The sequence below is a fragment of the Mauremys mutica genome, chromosome 26, assembly GCF_020497125.1.
Source record: "Mauremys mutica isolate MM-2020 ecotype Southern chromosome 26, ASM2049712v1, whole genome shotgun sequence".
NCBI lineage: Eukaryota > Metazoa > Chordata > Testudines > Geoemydidae > Mauremys > Mauremys mutica.
The window spans coordinates 12,314,064-12,336,803 of record NC_059097.1 but is presented as its reverse complement, the minus strand read 5'-3'; the positions used below and the strand labels follow the sequence as shown (position 1 = coordinate 12,336,803).

At 47.3% G+C, this 22,740-nt stretch overlaps 1 protein-coding gene across 1 annotated transcript in view; it reads left to right on the top strand.

Moving 5' to 3' along the window:
* The window catches only part of LOC123356632, a 1,710,063-nt gene that overhangs the window by 140,494 nt on the left and 1,546,829 nt on the right, over positions 1-22,740 (top strand). Inside the window, 1 exon segment of the mRNA XM_044999989.1 lies at positions 2,569-3,381. Within this exon segment, the coding sequence (XP_044855924.1) occupies positions 2,569-3,381 (813 nt within the window).

Here is a 22,740-nt window from a genome sequence, read left to right as displayed (position 1 = left end):
CAGAGCATTTACCCTGTGTCCCCGTTCCTGTTCCCCCTCCTGTTTGACTCAGTTTATATAGTAATATTGTCAGCTATACCTTTGCTTAACCAATCATTGTACTGAAATTTAACTAACCAATCCTAACACATTGAAACATAATTCTCTAACCAATTGTATCTGTCATAGGTTTATTCCCCACTTTGAACTTTAGCGTCCAAAAGGTGGGAACCTGCATGTATCCTTCTAAACTTAAATCCTAGCTTAGATCTGATAGCGCTGCCACCAACCAAAAATATAGTGTTTTGGTACACTTTCCATTCCTCCCAAACCTTCCCTGGGAAATCCAAGACCCAAACCTCTTGGGTCTTAACACAAAGGGAAATAAACCATTCCCCCACCTTCCCCCCTCCCTTAGTCATCGAGAGAGATGACCTTGATTCAAACTCCTTGAATCTAAACAAAGAGGGATTCAGCTTCCCCCCTCCTCTCTTCCCCCCACCTGTCCCTGGTGAGTCAAACTAATCCCCTGGGGTCTCAAACAAGGGCAGAAAAAATCAATCAGGTTCTTAAAAAGAAAAGATTTTATTAAAAGAAAGAAAAGAAAGTAAACAGTATCTCTGTAACACCAGGATGAAAAATATTACAGGGACTAGCCTAAAAACTAGAGGGACTCTCCCCCCCCGCACTTCTAGCATAAACGCAAGTAACAGCAAACAGAAATAAAATATTGTTCCAGCAAACACACATTTGCAAATACAGAAAGTAACCAAAGACTAATCCGCCTTTTTAACTAATACTCACTATATTGAATAGAAGAGACTATTTCAGGAAGCTTGGAGAGCCTGGATGTACGTCTGGCTTCTCTTAATTCCAAGAGAGAACAATCCCCCAAAACAAAGACTTCCCTCCACAGAGATTTGAAAGTATCTTGTCCCCTGATTGGTCCTCTGGTCAGATGTCCGCCAGGTTCACTGAGCTTGTTAACCCTTTACAGGTAAAAGAGACCTTAACCCTTAACTATCTGTTTGACAGTATCCCACTACCCTAATTAACTTACACCTAGCAAAATTAATTATACAGCAGACAAAACCAGTTAGACAACCAGATTGATTAACATTGTAAAAGTGGTGGCCATAAAGATAAAGCAATACAGAAATGAGGGTTTCACAACCACAAGCATTGAGAAGTGATTTCTTGCCAGACAGGCTGCTGTCAAACTAAGTTTTCTTTAACCATCTTAAGATCTGTTTCTTTGTCTGGTGGTGATGGGCGCTATTGGGACAGGATCATCTTCCTAACAGCCCAATAGCACCTTATTTCAGTGTGACGGGTTTGGGATGTGAGGATGTGACCCTTCGCTTCCCAGCTTATGGCTGCCCCTGCTGCTTAGCCAAAGGCCTTAGCCTAAGAACAAGGCCTCAGACTGTCACAGTAAGAGAAGGCCCTTACAAATACAGACAGTGATTTTGATTCTTTGTTTTCATACTCCTGTAAGTAGCTAAGTGATAAAAATACACCTAAGTTCTTAAACTATAGGCTTTACAGGCAGGCCTGAATATCTATTCTACCAGTGGGGTCTATCCCTTCCCCCATTCTGTGTCTGTCTTGTATATTTAGATTGTAAATTCTTCAGGGCATGGGCCATCTACTATTCTGTGTTTGTACTTGTCCTAGCACAATGGGGACCCACTGTTAGTTGGTCCTTAGGCACTAAGGTAATTCATATGATTTATAATCATAATAACTCTCCTGCCACTTTCAGCCAAGGAAGCTGGCCTTGGGATGTTACTGCTTAAAAATGAGCTGGGGGTTAAAACCATGGACTATTCTTTGTGACAAGTATCCCACAAATTCCACTGACCTCCCTCGTTTTCTTTGCCTGCAGTAGGGTTTCCAGTTTCCAAACCTGATGTGATCTCCCAGCTGGAACAAGGGGAAGAGCCGTGGGTCCCAGACCTCCAGGGCTCTGAGAAAGAAGTGGTCCCGAGAGCTGCCTACACAGGTGAGGACTTGGTTAAACCAACTCAACAACTGTGTGGGAATGCAGGAAACATTTGGGATGCCCTACAAAGACCCTGCGAGTTCTCCAAGTTCAGGATTGTTCCCTACAGATGTGGAATCATTATGGCAGATGTCACTCATGGCTTCCCTCCTATTCTGACTGACAACTGGCAGCAGGTCGCTCCTCAATCTCGCTTTCCCCCCGAGTGTTCTCGTGAGATGCAGACCAAAACTGATCCCTTCCTCTCTTCTCTGGGGAAGGTTTTGGGGAAAATCGGCTCCTGATAGGTTTGATCTCTCCCCCACATATTTTGGATTGTTCATCCCTTTTTCCATTCCTCTCTCTGAGATTTTCTTTCTTTCCGGTGCAGGTAGTGATCTATGTCTGGATTCTCTCTGTCTCCCATCAGGTGATGGGATGGTGAGTCAGAATGAGGAGGAGAAACCCCATCAGGAAGATGCTGAGCAAGGAGAACCACATAGAACTTTATCAGGAAGATCCAAAGGGAATGTTTCCGGGAGTTGTGCACTCGAAGAAAAAACAAAAGCCTGTGAGACTCAGGGGAGGCCAGAGGAAAACTACAGTAGCCACTCAGCCCTTATAACAAGCAACAGAATCAACTTGGAAGAGACACACTACACATGCCATGAGTGTGGGGAAAGCTTCAATTGGAGCTCACACCTTATCAGACATCAGAGAATCCACACAGGGGAGAACCCTTATGAATGCTCTGAGTGTGGGAAATGCTTCATCGATAGTTCAGCCCTCATCTCACATCAGCGAATCCACACAGGAGAAGCGCCCCACACATGCTCAGAGTGCGGGAAAAGCTTTAGTCGGAGCTCTACCCTGAACACACATCATAGAATCCACACCGGGGAGAAGCCCTACACATGCTCTGAGTGTGGGAAAAGCTTCAAGCACCGCTCTGCCCTTATCACACATGGAATAATCCACACAGGAGAGAAGCCCTACACGTGCGCTGAGTGCGGGAAAAGCTTCAATCGGAACTCACACGTTATCACACATCAGAGAATCCACACAGGAGAGAAGCCCTACACATGTGCTGAGTGCGGGAAAAGCTTCAGTCATCGCTCTTCCCTTATCATACATCGGAGAATCCACACGGGAGAGACGCCCTACACGTGCTCTGAGTGTGGGAAAAGCTTCAATCGGAGCTCACACCTTATCAGACATAGGAAAATCCACATGGGTGAGAAATCTTATGGATGCTCTGAGTGTGGGAAATGTTTCTTTAATCGTTCAGACCTCATCTTACATCAGAGAATCCACACAGGGGAGAAGCCCTACACATACTCTGAGTGCAGGAAAAGCTTCAAACAGCACTCAAGCCTCATGAGACATCAGAAAAGCCACATGAGAGAGAACTGTAATAAATCCCTTGACTAGGGTTGGCCAAAAAATATTTTTTTTAAAAATCACATTTGCTAATTCCCACATAGTGATTTTTGTACCAACTTCACCGTGGTCTCTCAGCTCCACCAGATCAGTTGCCTGCTTCAGCCTTTTGCAGCTCATCCTTCTTTGGGGTCAGTCCTGTGATCTTTTCTATCAACTCCTTTCCTTTTGAGTCACAGGAGTGTGTTCCCTCCAGCCAGGAATGTTCATTACCTCCAGGTAGGGAGGGAGAGAGGTTTGATCCCAACAAGCTACACTGAGGCAAAAACTACCTGTGCCTGACATCCACTAGGACTGTACATGGCGTTGGCTGCTCAAGTTAGTGATCAAGTTAGTAATGTAAAAAATTGTAGTGCAGATGCAGCCCAGGTGCAGTGGTTGCCATTAGCTTTCCCCTTGACCTGACCTAAACTCCATCACTTTTCCTTTTCTAAACAAACCCTGAGCATCACGGTTATACTGTTCCCCCATTTCACAGCAATTGTTAGTCATCGAGTTCTCCCTTGGGGAACAAATTGTTTCATTCCCAGATGTTGCTGCAGGTTGTGCTGGGGAGCAGATATTTTTATTATCAATTTCCGCACTTAAACTATATTGAACTATAACAAAGAGCAGGAGCAGGGCAGGGATAGGGGAAAATGTCATTTCACCCATTGCAACAACAGACGTTGTTAGGGTAAGTCAGAGGGATTCCCTTATTCCCCATCACCATCCTCCTTCAATCCATGCTAGAACCTACGAATCCTTTTCCTTTCCCCCGTTGTGGGATGGGAGCATCACTAAGCTCAGAGAATAAACCCCAAATATCCCCTGAGCTTTGCTTTTTGAATTCTGTGTTTCCGATTACTTCAAGCCTGGGCATTGTGATTATTTACCAGTTTCTCTAGCACCCTTCCTACCACTGTTTCTGTAACATATTTTGTTTGTTATGGGACAGGGTTGTTATTCCTTTGCCTAACCCCAACCTGGAAGGCCAGGGTGTCTGTTTTCTCTGGCCCCTCTCCACAGACAAATCTGACATGGTTGAACCTGCCAGGAGCAAACAAAAAGGCCCACCGGTCACACACACAAAGCAGATAGACACACACAAGACACAGAAGAAATTGAATTATTTGAGCTATCAACATTTCCACTTTCCCACAGCATGTTAGTTCTGAAGGTTGTTTTAATTTATTTATTTTGTTGGAACCAGAACTAGGGAAAGAGAACACTGGAGACAGTGGAATTACGCAGGGAGGGATAAGTCTCATGATTCGTTACTAACGAAAGGCTTTGTAAACAGAGCGATAATGTTACTGAATGGTCTGGCTAACCCTGCAGTTAGAAACAATCAGCTCTATGGGTGGCAAATTTACAGAGGCTCTGCTGCTGATCATGAAATAGAAGCACATTGCCTTTAAACAGCTGCTATTTCAGTGCCTCTGGAAGTACAGAAAACAATGATCTGTGTTAAAGGAAAGTTGCCATTTCTCAGAGCCCCAATTTCTATTGTGTGTGTACAGGAAGGTTTGAATGTGTAGCAGGTAGTTTGGTCAAACTTAGCTATTTTATGTGTGTAACAGGCTCCTGCCCACCTCCAGCAGAGGTTTCAGTCACATACGATGGCAACTTACCGAATGTCACACAAATTAGTCCATCCCTCCCCGTATTCCATCTCTGACCGGAATGTTCGAATGAGGCAGAGAACTGGGAAAGTATCGCAGTAGGAATACATTAACAAGTGGGATTAATCAGAGCTGGGCTGCAGACAGAGCCTGTTCTACAGCTGGTGAAGTGACAGGGACACACTCCCGCTAGTGCTGGCTCTGAAATAACAGCAGAAGCAGATCGAAGAGAATGAGCTCATGGGCAGCTGCCCTGTCAGTGCATCACTCACCTGGCAGGTGTTACACAAAACACAGCACTTCCCCCCCACTGCCACCATTTCATTATACTGGCCATGGGGCTGTTTGTCCTGCAGGACTTTGATCTCTCTGGGTGGTCCGTGGTGATTCATAACAGAGCCATTGGGGAGCAGGAGTCATCCCAATGGAAATCTCTCCACTTCTTTCTCAGTGTTACCTTCTTAGCCCTGGCTTTGGAGGTGACATTAGCCTTACTCCTGTCTTGATTTTAGGTAGGATTTTGATCACCTTCTGGGGCTTGGCAGCTTAGAACTTTTGAGGGCTTTTCTCTGCCTTTTTGGTCCCTGCTGCAGTCAGTACATTCTAGACATGGGCATGGTGACCTTCCTGAGGATCTGGACAGCTTTAGCCAGCTTCTTGGTGGCTATTTTCCTGCTCACAGCCACTGTCTTCTTCTCATGCCTTGTCCTGGGGGCCCAGCTGCTGGTTGAATGGGAAGGAGCCAAAGTGCTGGTGACTTTAGCCTGCACCAAGTGGCCTTTGCTCATCAGACTCCTGAACCCCAACTGGATGTGGTTCTTGTTCTTCTGCACAGCACAGCCCTGGAGAAGAGGGATCTGCAAATGTACATTCATATGAACCCTTTGTTTCATTGATGAAAACGTAAACTAGACACTTAGAGGATTGGAACTGATTTCAGCTGATGGACAGGTGTGCTAGGTTTTTATGCATTTGAACAGTGAAATGTTGAATGTAACACTCATTTCAAGCATCCCTGTATAGTGGAGCTCCTGAACATAATGGAGATTGGAAATGAAAATGTTTTCCCTTTTTTTCAAAAATAAAAATAAAAAAATAAGAGGCTTATTAGAGGGGACTTGGATTTGAAGCAGGGACCACTTGATCTGCAGTCAAACACTCTACCACTGAGCTATACCCCCATGAGAGCAGATACTTTCCCCATTGTAGCTGAAGCACATCAGTGATTCCAATAGCAGGGGCAGGTTCTCTCTGGGGCACAGAGATTTTTTGGGGAGTTGGTGGCTCCTTTCTTTCCTCACCCTGGAGTAAATGCAGCTTTTTATTCCATGGTACATGTTTTATGGACTAACAACAGCAGCTTGAAGAAAGAGGAGAGTGAATATCTCACTCTCAGGGCTGAAGGTGGCCACGTCCCCTCTGTCTGACCATTGCCATTGCAGGAGAGAAGGTTTCAATGGAGTTGAATGCCCTGTCTCAGACTAGAGAGACAGATAGGTTTTGCTGTTCGTTGAACAGCAAAGGAAATTGTGTGTGTGTGTGAAACTGAGGAGGGACATGAAACGCCCACAGGGGGGCGCAATGCCCTAAGCTAAGGCAGGAGGGTGAAGGAATGGGGCCGAGGAATGACTGAAGTGGACTCACCTGGGATTGAAATGACATTTGTTTGTGTCGGGCAGTGAGAAATGTGACATTAATTCAGATGCAGGGTTGAGGCTTCTTTAGCTCCTTGTAGAACTTGAACTTGATTTCCCAGAAGGGAGAAAGGGAAAGTCTGGGGCGGCCTTTAGTCCCTGGCTGGAGCAGTGTATGAAAAAGGCTCCAGAGACGCAGCTGGCAATTACAGGCCACTAAGGCTAACGTCAGTACCAGGCACATTGGGTGGAATTGTAGAGCCCAATGATGAGACCCATCGGTGAACGGAATTTGCTGGGTGTAGCGGGTGGTTCCCTGCTCCTGCCCTGCAGGGCTTGAAGCAGCCCAGGAGAGGGCTGGGGCTGGGGCAAGGAGCCTGGGCTGATTGGGGGAAGCAGGCTCCACTGTGGCCATGCCCCAGTCAGGCCCAGCTGGCCCCTAGAAGAGGCTGTGAGCCAGGAGCCCAGTCAGTCTCCCTCTGCTTGTAGCGAGAGAAGGGCCTGGCTGCAGGGACCCAAGCAAGACACCTAGAGTGGGAGCAGGGCTGGGGAAGGGCCAGAGGAGCTGGGAGCTCTGGCCTTGAAAGCCCCAGGCTGCAGGCCTGACTATAGGCTGAATAGGTGCAGGGCTGCAATGGGGCCGCCCAGGGGGAAGCAGAGGCGGCAGGTCCAAACCCCTTTGCCTGTGGTGAGTGGCTCACACTGCAGTCTGCCCCAGTGAATGGGGGCTGGATGGAGACTGGGCAGTAGCCAAGACTGAGGTGACGTGGGGATAGTGGGTGGGGGTTCCCCTGGGAGGGGGAGACCCAGAACTTTTGGGGTACTGCCAGGGGGTACTGCCAGGGTAAAAGGGGCACTGGGGTGTCCTGGGAGGGACAGGGGGCCAGCTGCGGTAAGGCAGATCACCGGCCTGCAGAGGGTGCTCTGATGGCTGGAGAGCTAATTCCCAAGACAACCAGGAGGAGGCGCTGCCGGGTGAGTCTGCCCCCGCTTACATTGGGGAAGAACATGGTTTTTGTAAAGGAAAATTATGCCTCACAAATCTACTATACTTCTTTGAGGGAGTCAACAAGCATGTGGATAAAGGTGATCCCGTGAATATAGTATACTTAGATTTTCAGAAAACCTTTGACAAGGTCTCTCTCCGAAGGCTCTGAAGCGAAATGGGATAAGATGGAAGGTCCTCTCTGGGATAGGTAACTGGTTCAAAGGCAAGAAAGAAAGGGTCTGATTTTCAGAACGGAGAGAGGTAAATAGTGGGGTCCCCCTGGGGTCTGTACTGGGACCAGCACTGTTCAACATACTCCTGAGTGATCTGGAAACGGGTAAACAGTGAGGTGGCAACACTTTCAGATGATACAAACCAACTCAAATTAGTTACGTCCAAAAGAGAGTGTGACAAAGGGATCTCACCAAACTGTCTATAAATCTATGGTATGCCCACCATTGGTTTGATCCAGTATGGCTGTTCTTGTGACCAATAGAGGGCAGTCCCCACCAGCAATATTTATATTTGGTGCGCTGAAAGGGCTAACTTTCCAAAGCTGACCCAAAGGTTTAGTAAAAGTGTTTTGGAGAAAAACATTAAACAGAACAATGTAAATGAAAACTGGGAGCTATTGTTTAAGAGCTTGTTAGATGGGGCATAAGCCACATTGCCTAATTAGCTGAGCTTGCAATGGCCTTCCACTCAACTGCCTGACATTTCTCCGTTTGCAAATGTGGTACCCACTTTAAAACCTAGATCCAATCAATTACAACATGTCAGGGAAGATTCTAGGCATCAATGATCTGATCATTGGGTTGATGGCGATAAACAAGAGATTCCCATAAGGCTCCCTCCCTCCCTCTTCCCAAGAGCCACCCTCATCCTCTCTCCCCTTTCTGCTCCCGCATCCTCTGCAAACTTTCAAAGACAGATGCCTCGTGATGGCCTTTGCTCGTGGGGATGTTGCCTCTTGGTCAGGGTTTCGGCCCTTTTGGGGGGAAGGATGCAGCAGATGACGTGGGGCGGGGGGAGCCCAGGGCCTCCCATGGGCTCTGACCCAGGCCACTCTGAGGGCAACACTTCTTACCACCTCGCTATTGTCCTAAGTTCACCGTTTATCACAGGAAGCTCTGACGGGTGTCAGCTCACTGCTTGGTGCCTCTTCTCCGCCGGGCAAGGCATGGCAGCTCTCTCCTTGGGGTGGCAGCTGCCTCTGTTATGCTGACAGATCCAGGTTGGTGACGCGGTGGTGGGCGGGATCGAACCGGGGACCTCTGGAGCTTAGTGTGTGGGCCTCTACAGCATGAACTAAAAGCCACCCGGCTGTTAGCGAAGGCTGTATAGAAGTCATGTTTTATTGCTCCCTCTAAGTGATCTCAGTGCCACTAGCTGGGACACCCCACCACACCCTGGAGGTGTATGGGTTACGTACTTCCCCTAGCTGAGGAAGCGCATCCTGAGCTTCGGAGAGTTCCCAATTGTAATCCTGGACGACCCCTGTAACAATGCGGCCTCTGGCAGGACACTGCTGAGAGTATCAATTCAGGACAAATTGCTTGGAGCAGGGCAGTCACAGCCCGAGGCTGGGTGCCCTTTACTATTAAAGCACGTCACAGCAACCATGCAGAGAGGACTTTGGTTTTATCCCACTGGCTAATTGGATGTCATACAAGCAATTCCCTCAGCTATTCCAGTTCCCTTCTATCATCCCCAGCCCCGCTCCTTATGGGGATGAATGGTTATGAAAACCAATACCCCAGTAGAAGAAAAAAGGTTCTCTTAAAGGACCAAGCCCCAGATGCAGGTCAATGGATGAGTCAGATCTTACCCACAAATCACGCTCTTGCAAATCCTTTAGTGTTGTTATGGAAAAATTGATCCATGTGTTGTGTTTTCAATCAGATCAGCCTGAGGCCTTTTATTGATTAGAAGCACGCAGGGGAGAACCGTTATTGAAACGGCCTCCCCGACGCTGGTTACAGACAGCCTTATAAAGCTTAAAACCACAATCGTAATATGCAAGTTACATACATCATTTCCTTATTATTTTGCTAAAAAAAAATTGCAAAGTTAATGCTGATTGGAGCAGGAGTAAATTTCTTCCATATTAGGCTTTTCCTGTTATTACTTATCTGTTCTGTGCAGTTACGTGTTGGCAGTCGGGGATATTACAAAATTGTTTTTCAGTCGGGGACTGTTAGGACTTTCCACTGTTTCCTCCGTGCCCCCCTGCTTGACTTGTCTGGCCGGCCCCGGCAGCTTGACATGAGGCCTGGGCCTACAAGGCCTTGGATAACACTGGATTTTTCCCCTACAACATCTAAAATATAAAGGTTTATTCATAAAAAGAAATAAATAGAGATGAGAGTTAAAATTTTTAAAGGTATCAATTACACACAGTCATGGAAAAGTTCTTGGTTCAGGCTTGTAGCAGTGATGGAATAAACTGCAGGTTCAAATCAAGTCTCCGGAACATCCCCAGCTGGGATGGGTCATTCAGTCCTTTGTAGAGAGCTTCAGTTTGTAGCAAAGTCCCTCCAGAAGTATGAAGCAGGACTGAAAATAAGATGGAGACGAGGCATCAGCCTTTTCTAGCCTCTTGCCATGTGGTCTTTGCTTTCTTTGTCCCAAGGACACTCTATCCAGCACATGGCACAGAAAAACCTTAGAGTTCTGTCCATAGGCAGGTCCCTGCAGACCTTGCTGAGTCACAAGGTGTATCTGCCTTCTCTCAATGGGTCGATTATAGAGCTGATGGTCCTTAATGGGCCATTAAGCAGGCGAGGCAGAACTGACACCAACTTGTCTGGGGTGTTCCCCAGAAGCAGAGCACAAGTTTGAAATATGGGCAGCATAGAGCCAATATTCATAACGTCAACTACAATAATGATACACATCTAGAGATAGCATCATTATAATCAGCCAATCAGAACGTCTCCATAGACCCCTTACATGACAACCTTTCTACAATATTGGCTGCAAATATAGAACAGTGGTCGCAATGGTGATCTATACAGTTACAGATTATGTCAATAACGTCACAGGAGGTGACATGGCATCAGTGAGACTGATACTGGAATACTGCCTCCAGTTTTGGTGTCCTCATTTGAAAAAGATGTTGTGAAATTGGAGCTAGGGCAGCAAAGAGCCACCAAATGTTCTGAGGGTTGGAGAAAAATGCCTTCTAGTGAGCTACTGAAAGAGCTCAACCTGATTAGCTGATCAAAAGAAGATTGAAAGGTGACTTCATTGAAGTGCCTTAATGGAGAGAAAAGATTGGGTATTAAAGGGCTCTTTAATCTAGCAGAGAAAGGCATAACAAGAGCCAATGGCTGGAAGGTGAAAAGAGACAAATTCATATTACAACTAAGGCACAAATATTGTAATAAGGTGTATTCTCCATCTCTTGATGTCATGTAATGAAGACTAGATGCCTTTCTGGAATGTGTTTGCCCCCAAAGTAGCTCTTGTGTCATACCGGAGGCCTGTGATATGCAGGGGGTCAGATTAGATGCTCTAATGGTCTCCTCTGGCCATAAAGTCGACTAATTTCTGAAAAAACGAGTGTAGCATTGGGAGCAGCGTCTGATGTTTCCCTGTCTAGCCGGCTTGCTGCCTAGAACGAACGCTCCTGGAGTGGAGTGACCACAGGGAGTAGCTCAAACCTGCAAAGTGCCTGGCCAGGGATGGGACATTAGCCCAGCAAGGGAGGGGTGCGACAGTGACATCACAAAGGCCTTTGGCAGGACCTCAGCCTATTGGTCAAAGGTGGTGGGGAGGTGGTGACCTCACAGAGAGATGCTGACATCAGCCAGGCAGGACAGGGGCGAGGGGCCAGGGAAACCTCTGAGACCCCTGTGGCTTTGCTGCAGCAAGTCTCCTTCTCCAGGTCTCTCTTTGAGGACTGAGAGAGTATTCGGGTTCACGGACGTGAACGCCAGGAGGAACCTCTTTCGAGTTTTCTCCTTCCCTTTGAGTGATTTTACTAGAAAACAGTCGTCCCTGTTTAGAAGGTAAGAGCCTCCTCGAGGTTTGAAATCTGTTCAGTCTGATTCATCTGTTGCAGGGGAGTGCTCTGCAGTTCCCACTGTGGGAGATCCACCCAAAAATGTGGGGCTGAAATAGTGCTCGGGCAGTGATCCCCACCAGTGACCTGGGCCATCCTTTGGGCTCTCTGGTGAGAACCCTCAGCCTCACGTTCTCAGTCTCTACCCTGATTGGCTGAGCAGGGGGTTATTGACAGGGAGGCAGGGCCGGCTCCAGACCCCAGCGTGCCAAACGCGCGCTTGGGGCGGCATTTTGCCGGCAGGGCGGCAGGGCGGCAGGCAGCTCCGGCGGACCTTCCGCAGGCATGACTGCCTGCCGCCCTGCCGGCAAAATGCTTGGGGCGGCCAGATTCCTAGAGCCGCCCCTGCAGGGAGGAGACTCAGATCCTTGTTCTCTTTTAAGACCAAGGAAATAAGTCAGAACCAGTTCTATGTTTGATGAATTTTGCTGTTCTCTGCATTAATTGTCTCTGAGCAGTTCATGATTCTCTCTGACATTGCAGTTCTCCTCAAATACTTGCTGAATAATTCCTGTGCACTGTTGTTGGTCTGGAGCTCATCTGAGAGCACTTTATTCAGGTCATTCAATGTCTGAAATTCAAGATCTGATGGTTAGTTTGAAAATCAGGGCTCTTGGGTCCTATTCCCAACTCTGCCACTGACTGGCTGTGTGACCTCAGACAAGTCAATTCTCCTTTCTCAGCCTTAGCTTCTCCCTCTTTGGAGTAGGGATAATAATGATCCGCTCCTACCTACCTCACAGTGCGTGAAGGCAGGGCCGGCTCTAGGTTTTTTGCCGCCCCAAGGAAAAAAAAATTTGGCTGCCCCCACCCCAGCCCTGGGCTCCCCCCCATAACTCTTGCTGCCCGAGCCCTGGGCTCTTCCCCCCTCCACCCGCACCCCCTGGCGCCCCAGCTCTGGGCTCCCCCCCACCATCTGCACCCTCCTTCTGCCCCAGCCCTGGGTCACTCGTAACTTGCTCCCAGGGCAGGTCATTCAGCAGGAATTTTGGATGTGCACAGAACACAGACTGGTTCCCGCATGGGTACAGAGCTGCAGTAAAGTGGAACAATTTTCAGCTTGTGTGATTGGAGGATCTCTGGATGCATATTATAAGACTGTCCTCCATACATGAGGAAAAGTTGAGGTGCCTTTATTATTCTTTGTTTCTATGGGGAATTTGCCAGTGCAATATCACTGTCTTCCTTTTAAACAAACAAAACTAGAAAAAAAATGGCAATGGGTGTTGAAAATAGCAATTCCAGTCCTAAAAACCACTGGGAAGCATTTCTTGCTCAATTTTATCTAGTAGGATGCCCCTGGAACAATGGGATCGAGAAACCTGCATCACTGAAAGTGCAGCCATGGAGACACCACACAGCAGCCTTCCCTGGCAGGGGCAGGGGGGCGAGAAGGGACATCATCCGACCTCCCTGCATCCAGGTCACTTTCCTCAGCCGGGCTGCGTCAGGGGAGGGCAGAGAGCAGCAGCTTCTTGTTGCCGGCTCAAAGAGCCTGAGCAACAGCAGGGTTCGTTGCCCAGTGTGCGTCGCACTAATTAACACACCAGGGTGGAGAAGCAAAACCAGGTTTATTTGAGCCCAAATAAGGTGCCAGGGAGAAAAAGCATTCTCAAATCCTGCACACCCGCGCGCAGGCGGGGTCCCAGCATTTATACCCCACTTGTTTGTGTAAGCCTTTTGTTCGGTTTTCCCCCTCACCCCTCCCTTCCCAGCAGCAGTTACTTTAAACATTACATTTCAGCGTGTTAGAAAACTTCCCATTCGCATGCTTATCTCTGGTCTTCACAGCACAGACGCATGTAGACTTTTCTTCCCCCTCTCCCCCTCCTCCCCGCCGCTCCTGCATCTGCAAGCGGAGACAGCGGAGATTGCTGACAGTTACACATTTTGCTTGCTGTCTCTTAGCATCTTAGGCTGGTTAAAGTTCACAGCATGTAAGAACTTTGGTTCACTTCAGGCCCAAAGTCACAACTTTGGTTTACTCAGGCTTAGTGACACCAACAATTCCCCCCTTTGAGAATACTCAACAAACTTTTGGCGAGTTTTCTCAAACTTTAAAGACAAAAAGCAATGAAGCTTTGCAGATATATGTACAACTGCTCTTTTGAGCTTAGTCACCCCCAACCCAGGAATGAACGCATGGACAAAAGAGTGGAATGTTCATTTAACAACTAAGGGATTGGGGCACTGACTATAAATCAGGTAGGTATACCAAGTGGTTTAATTTCCCAGATGTCTTGGTGAATAATTTAGTCCCACATGCATCCTCCCCATGGACCCAGCAGGATTCGGTATGTGGGAGCCTACACCCACCCTAACCGGTCCATATGCTTGGAAGGAGCACTGTGAATGTCCACACTTCCATCCAAAAAGTGTCCAAGTATGTCTCCATGACCACAGATCAGATGGTACTCCTGATGCATCTGTAAGGGCAGTGGGCCAAGTCTGGTGCTCAAGATCACTCGGAATGGCCATCAGCTGGTCATTCAGGAAATTCTGAATTTCTAAACATACTAGATCCCACTGCAATGCCTTCCCAACCTCAGTGATATGCAATACCATCTCTGTCAGTAACTTCTGGGTCATAGAACTAAGGGTGGAAATGACATGTAACTCACCAACTCCAGCCTGTACTTAAGATAGCAGAGTTTCAAGAATAAGGCTAGTAGCCTTTTCTAGTTGGCCCAATTTCTTATCATGTTCTTGGCTTTTAAGATATTGGCCCTAGCCCACAGGGATCTGCTCAATTCTCTTTCTTTCCAGAGGAAATAACCCAGGCCCTCTGTTGTGCTAATCTAATGGCAGCCCCTTGTGAGCAATCTGGGTATGTAGAAGTGATTTGAAAACCTGATAAGGGCAATGTCATTTAAAATCCAATTAGGGAGGGCAATACATACTGAAGGATTTATCCAAAACACAGGGCGCAGCCTGTAGATTAAACCCCAAAATCCAATTAATACCACAGGGTTGTTTCTTCTTTACCTGTGAGAAAAGAAACCTAACACATTGCATTAGTGTCTTTGCAGATTTTACAAATTTTATAGCTGCATGGGCAAATTTAAGTCCCCCCCTTTTTCTGGTTTTTAGCCAAGTAATGGCTCTTATACTTATCAGTGCCAAAGGAAGGGCATCTGGCCACTTTAAGTTTGTCTCAGCACAAATCTTGGCCAGTTTATTTTTAGCATGTTAGCTATTCTTTTTTTTCTCAGTTAACTCATTCTTTTTCCTTTTCCCATTTTTTTTGCTCCTTTAACCTATAAAGGAAACTTTTACTTATACACCTTTTGTTAACAATGAACACATACACAGTGCATTAGTCTTATTTAATGTATGCCACATATACCCTTTCACTAAAATAACCTTATTACAGAGCTTTAGAACAACAAGCCAGGACAAGCACACCCACTTTGATGAGTTCATTCAATACAACCTCTAGTCCAATAGCTTTCCACCATCCCCAGCCCTCTGGCTAGAAATCTGAGGTAGCCAGAAGGATCCCATGTACAATATGGGGAGTGGGTTAACTTTCCATGTCCTTGCTTTTAAAGACTGTTAGTATGCAAATTTTAATAACAATTTTCAATTAAAAAATTTGGCCAATGAAGTTTCTTTCTCTTACTTAGGAAAATGTATTAGACTTTAGTATATCACATTTTTCTGATATATCCAAACACTTTGTATTCTAAGTGGAACAAAACAAGTATCTGCATTTCAATTTAACACTGCCGCTTGATTTTAAATCAGACCATCCCATAAAAATATTAAACACATCAATTCTGGCCACAAGACAAACACCACAAGACAGAACATAGAACACAAAACATAATTGTTACTCTGTCAGTAAATGCATGATATGTTGAATGCTGTTCAGCTGGCATTAGTTTTCTTTGATTATCTGAAAGTCAAAAACAGAGGTCTATCCCTTCTGGGCAGTCAATCATTACTTAAAATATACAAATACTCTTGTTGATTTTAGGCAAAATAGGAGAATTACCCCATATTTTCTTTGCCTGAATTTATTTACAAACATTTCAAAGACACCAAAAACTTTTCTCTTTAGCATTTTTACAAAGTTCAACTGCTGTTCCCTCCAGCAACTACAGAGTTAACTTTTCACTTTCCCTTAAAAATCACTTGCTTTTCCCTTAAATCACTTGCTTGCCTTTCAACAGCCACTTACCAATTCAAATCATCATTTCAAATATCCTCCTGAGTATTTGAAATTTCCATGCTTATACTCACTTACTCCTTTCCACTACACCCTCAAAAGTTTCCAACCTGTTCTCCAATCTCTCTGTCTGTTGCCTGCCCGCCTGGGCCCGATCCTGCTTTTCTCGCTGAATCGTCCCTATCCTGGGCACAAACTTGTTCCACTACCAGTTTAGCTCGGAGGGTGGGCTTCTCAACTAGCCCCCACCCTTCTGGTCTTTTCCCTAAAACATTTTTACTCCCAAAACTACTCGAGTCCTCCCTTGTGAGGCTTGCCACCTGGGCAAAAATACATGGCCATTGCGTAAAGGCCATTTACTTAACACACAATCCAAACCCCTTTAGGGGGTCTACCCAAAGACCCACCCATTTGTCTGCTGACACTTAAACAGAAAAGAAAATTACACAGAGAGCAGGGAAAATTACAGTCTAAGCCAGATTTTTCCTACTTCTATTACATTGTCCGTTACAGGGGGCGGGACAGTAGGATCTCAATACAACCTCAGAGCTTCATCGCACACATGGCTTCCACCCTGAGGAATTACGAACGAGAAGTTCAGTTCCGCCCACACACCTAACGCCCAAATGAACAGAGCAGAAAAACAACAGTAACCGGTTAAACAGAATAGAACCAGAACCAGATAGTGCACCAAAACCAGATAGTGTTTCCTTATTCTATTAGGGCTCACCTTTAACCATACAATCCTTATCATATAACACCAACAATACCAAATAAAGCAAACAAAATGACAAGGGTAAAACAGATAGATGGTGTAAATTCTGCAGGGCTCCCCCATTATTAGTTGCTCACCAAACTGTGACAAATTTCTGTTACCAATTTATCCCTCATGTCAGGTGATCAAACTGACACTGCAGGATATTGGGGGAAGAAAACACACCATATAATCAAATTTTAAAGCTTCATTAAAAATAATAAAACAACAACGGAGAGTGTTGGGAATGCTCCCACATCACTCAGGAAAAAAATATAAATGCCCCAAGCCTTAAGCCACTTTAATACTCACACATGTCTCACTGGAAAGTTAAGCTTTGCAAATGTAATTTCAGTTCTGTAACTTGGTTTGCCTTTGGTTTGCCTCTGTCTCTATTTTCCACAACCAGCTGGGGCTGAAAGCAGTTTTTCTTTGCACTTAGCATAGTCTGTGCTGGTTCTTGACCTTGAACACAAAACAACTTCTCTTTATCTCTGGGCTAAGCTGAATTTCAAATTAACCCGTTCCTAGACAAATTGCTCACACTGTGTCAGAGGCTTTTCTTTGGTGATTAAAAGCTCCTCTGAGATATATGATCTTATCTAGATTGAAGATACCTTCTAATGGGCACTGTTTAGATGGATTTTCACGCATGTGAAGATTCCAATTCTCTAAATACCTGCAGGTTTTAGGACCATAATGTACGTACATGTACTATGCTGGGGTACCCTTAGGGGGTGAGGTAGAATGTTTAGACTGTCCCTCCCCCATTTTCCACTTACACACACAGAGAGGGTGCCCTGTCCGCGCTAGCGGCTCATAAACTAAGGATCTCTCCCTACAGGACACTCACACAGGAGAGACTAACGGGGATGACCATGACTCTCCTACACCTCCCTTCAGCAAAGAGCGTCGGCTAGTCTCTGGGAGACGGCGCCGCTTACTCTGATTGCATCCAGTGAGATGATCAGACTGTCAGTAGCCCACACGGAAAGGAAGGGGGGGAGGGAAGATGGGTTCACACATTCCTAGACCCAGGCAGCTTCTTCGCCGGACGATGCCAGGCCGAGTCAGCCCACTGTGGGTCGGATCTCCTAAAGATCCACTAGTTACCGGGCTTGCGTTAGAATATTCCTGATCATGAGCATTCGCTTCACAGGGTATTCTGGGCGTCTTCCGGTAACGGACACTCACACTGGTATACACACACACACACACACACACACACCAAGACCATTATTTCCTATTACCACGATGCATCTTATCTTGCTGCACAGTCAATAAGTTCAGATGGCATGAGCCCAACAGAGACAGACATTCCCACGGACAGTCCTACTCCCAGTGCAGCTCTGGGGCATATGATGGGGGATTTTTACAAGAGCTCTCTATACAAACAGCTTCAGAAGCTACCCACTCGCTGACAAAACAGAAGTAATTGAAGGATCATGTTGTAATTAAGTGATCCTTCTGGTGGCCACCTTTCCTGGCTCTCTAACTGATACTGAGGCCAGTCTACTGTATAAAATCTTTTCAGTTTACTCTTAGTCAATGGATCTGATTCAAACACTTTCCAATTCGCCAGAATGCATTCTAAGGGTGTACACCATACCCTGTCTGTACTCTGTTCCTGCCCCATACCTATGGGAAGACACTGGGCGTCCCCAGGTCTTAACAGGCAAACAAAAGGTTAACAGCACTGGACTGTTCCTACCTTATTCATAGGACCGGTTCCTCACCGTCGCCCACAACTGCTTCTCCACTATCTGAGCGCGTTGCACCGTTGTGTCCTCCAAGGTCAGCCTGACGCATCTCTGCCGAGGCCCCCGGTAAAGACACCAGTGCGCGCTAGGCATCGGCTGTGACCATCGTCCACCGGCCATTGGAGGAGTCCGGGCAAGGCACAATTTTGCCTCGAGCCCACCCAGGGACGCCAAAACTGTTGCCGGCTCAAAGAGCCAGAGGCGGAGCAACAGCAGGGTTCGTTGCCTGGTGTGCGTCGCACTAATTATCACACCAGGGTGGAGAAGCAAAACCAGGTTTATTTGGGCCCAAAGAAAGGTGCCAGGGAGAAAAGCCTTCTCAAATCCTGCACACCTGCGCGCAGGCGGGGTCCCAGCATTTATACCCCACTTGTTTGTGTAAGCCTTTTGTTCGGTTTTCCCCCTCACCCCTCCCTTCCCAGCAGCAGCTACATTAGGCATTACATTTCAGCGTGTTAAAAAAGGTTCTCATGCACAAGCTTATCTGTGGCCTTCACAGAACAAACGCATACAGATTTTCCTTCCCCCTCTCCCCCTCCTCCCCGCCGCTTCTGCTGTTTCAAACTCCTACATTTGCAAGCTGAGATTGCTGACAGTTACACATTTTGCTTACAGTCTGTTAGCATCTTAGGCTGGTTAAAGTTCACAGCATGTAAGAACTTTGGTTCACTTCAGGCCCAAAGTCACAACTTTGGTTTACTCAGGCCTAGTGGCACCAACAGGAGCACTGGGGCGTCCAGACGACGGGTGGGTTTCGTCGCTGGCAGGGAGGCCCTGTGGGAGGCTGGACACCAGGGATGCAGGACGGCAGGAATGGCGGTGACGGGCCTCCTGTTCCTCAGTCTCACGGCGGGACCGAGGGGGCTCGTCACTCTCCGGCTCGGGAGCGCTGGGAAGACCCGACCGTGGACGGGCCGTCGCTGGGGGGGGACGGCCCCGCGCAGGCGCTGAACACGTCCTTATATCACTTTTGTGGCAGGAAAAGTGCTGAGGAGATGGAACGCTGAGGGCTGGTTTTGGTGGGAAAAACCGGTTTGAGCCTGTGTCCTGATGGTAAACAAGTCCCCTCTCAGAGATGGAGTCCAGGGGTCAATAGTTCATATGCTCCAGATTGGATCTTATTTTAAAGCCAGTGATTTAACATAAGAACATAAGAACAGCCGTACCGGGTCAGACCAAGGGTCCATCTAGCCCAGTATCTGTCTACCGACAGTGGCCAATGCCAGGTGCCCCAGAGGGAGTGAACCTAACAGGCAATGATCAAGTGATCTCTCTCCTGCCATCCATCTCCATCCTCTGACGAACAGAGGCTAGGGACACCATTCTTACCCATCCTGGCTAATAGCCATTTATGGACTTAGCCACCATGAATTTATCCAGTCCCCTTTTAAACATTGTTATAGTCCTTCACAACCTCCTCAGGTAAGGAGTTCCACAAGTTGACTGTGCGCTGCGTGAAGAAGAACTTCCTTTTATTTGTTTTAAACCTGCTGCCTATTAATTTCATTTGGTGACCCTAGTTCTTGTATTATGGGAATAAGTAAATAACTTTTCCTTATCCACTTTCTCAACATCACTCATGATTTTATATACCTCTATCATATCCCCCCTTAGTCTTCTCTTTTCCAAGCTGAAGAGTCCTAGCCTCTTTAATCTTTCCTCATATGGGACCCTCTCTAAACCCCTAATCATTTTAGTTGCCCTTTTCTGAACCTTTTCTAGTGCTAGAATATCTTTTTTGAGGTGAGGAGACCACATCTGTACACAGTATTCGAGATGTGGGCGTACCATGGATTTATATAAGGGCAATAATATATTCTCAGTCTTATTCTCTATCCCCTTTTTAATGATTCCTAACATCCTGTTTGCTTTTTTGACCGCCTCTGCACACTGCGTGGACATCTTCAGAGAACTATCCACGATGACTCCAAGATCTTTTTCCTGACTCGTCGTAGCTAAATTAGCCCCCATCATGTTGTATGTATAGTTGGGGTTATTTTTTCCAATATGCATTACTTTACATTTATCCACATTAAATTTCAATTTACTTCATAAACATCTTATTAACCAACTAACTGAACATATTGAACAGTTTATACTTCTCACACCTAACAGTGTTTGTCCTCCAGATGTGTTTACAGGTGTGGAGTTGTGGGGGAGAGAGGCCAATTCATGAAGCTAAAGCTGAGAGGCTAAAAACTGTGGTGCAGATATTTGTGTTCACACTGAAGCCTGGGTTCGGAAACCCTCACCCCTCGTGGGGTCTCAGAGACTGGGCTCAAGACCATCTGTCTGCACTGGAATTTTATACTCTTGCAGCCCAAGCCGCATAACCCTGAGTCAGCTGACCCGGGCTTTGCGACAGGTGCCCTGGGTGTGTTAATCGCAGTGCAGACATAACATTAGGCTACGTCTCCAGTGCAATGAAACACCCACGACTGGCCCGTGTCACATTAATCAGGGTCATGCGGCTTGGGCTGTAAAGTTGCAGTGTCCGTGTCTTGGCTCAGGCTCAGTCCCCTGCTCCAGGAGCCCAGAAGGTTGGGAGGGAGTTTAGCAAGTGGAAATGGTAAAACCGCAGGGGAGTATTACCCTGGACTCATGGCATTTCTCCATTGGTCTGTCTGCTCTGGGGCAGGGACAGAAACACGTCCTTCTGCTTTTGTTATTTCAAAGGGCAGGTTAGGATTTTCATTCTCAGACACGGTGCACAAAACAGGACTCAACCCTCGGCATAAACGAAAGGAGCTGCCCACAGATTCTGGCAGCCACAATGAGCATTTGGTGTGAGAGCTCAGACCTGCCCCTGTCCCAGAGGGACGGGGTCATCTGAGAGGGGACTGGACCACTGACCTATCAACTCCTAACTCCCAAACTTTCAGTAACTCTATCATCAGTGCCTGTGAGTGTAATTCAAACCATAAGAAAAACCACACTAGGCTAGGCCGAAGGTCCATCTAGCTCTGAATCTTGTCTTCTGACAGCAGCGAATACCAGGTGCCCCAAAAGCAACTCAGTAAGGTACCACTGGAACTTGAACCCAGGATCTCCTGTATACAAAACAGTGGTTTTAGCCAGCTAAGCCACGGTGCCTACAGCTGCTGAAGGGATCATGTCTGCACACACCTGACTCTCTGCCAACCTCCATCTGCGCCTGACAAGCTTTGCTTCTGTTTGGATTCAGTAAAGCAGAGGAGCAGGTGAAGTTTTACTCCCAAGGTTCTTTGGACAGGTCTACACTACAAAATTAGATCGGTGTAACTACATTACTCAGGGGTGTAAAAAATTTACCTCCCTAAGCAATGCAGTTATATCAGCCTAACCCCGGTGCAGATAGCGCTGTGCCAACAGGAGGGCTTCTTCCATCAACATAGCTTGGGGAGGGGCTTGGTTAGTGAAGATGAAGAGAATAGGTGGCCCAGGGCTCTTGCATTTGGGGAGGCTGGGTGTGAGCGCTGGAAGCTCCCTAGAAGTGGGGGGCCCATTGGTGCCCAGACCATGGCACTGCCCCCCCCACCCTTCTCCTCTCTCTGAGGCCCCACCTGTGCTCCCCCCTTGCTCCTGTTTGGCCACTTCCCACCCCCGCTCTTCCTCTTTGGCTGAGGACGGCTGAGCCACCTTTCGCTCGCTCCCCTCCTCCCCCAAGGCCTTCCTGCCTGCTGCTCGTGCCTCTCCACCCCCTACCACAAGGTCTGCCCACCAGCCGCCACCGCCACCTCGCTGACCCGTCCCTGCAACCCACCCTGCCCACCACCCACACCTCTGTGCCTCTCCCTGGAGACCCACCCTGCCCACTTCTCTCACCTCTGTCCCTCCCCTGAGACCTGCCCTGCCCACTGCCCCCACCTCCGAGACCTGCTCTGCCCACCGCTCGAACCTCTCTGCCCCTCCCCTGAGACCCACCCTGTCCATGTCTTTCTTCGGTCGTCTGTTGTTATTCCATGAAACATCAAGAATGGAATAAAAAGCTGCGTTTACTCCAGGGTGAGGAAAGAAAGGAGCCACCAACCCCCTGGCATTGCTGCTATAGTTAAAGTGTTTTAACTAAACAGCTATTGAATGTCCTCCCTATGCCCCTTGTGTCACCAGAGCACATCCATGCTAGCAGTTCTTGGATGGCAACAGAGAGCAGTGCACTGTGAGTAACTATCCCACTGTGCAACTAGCTGCAGGGTGTTTTGGGAAGGGTTTGCAATGCCTCACGGGCTGGTACAGCATCACATGATGCAGGTTTCTCTATCCCACCGTTCCATGGGCATCTTACTAGATTACCAGCTGCTTTTCAACTGCGGTGTGGAGACTGTGTGTGTGTGGGGAGAGACAGTGTGTGTGTTGGGAAAGAGTGAGTGTGTTGAGATAG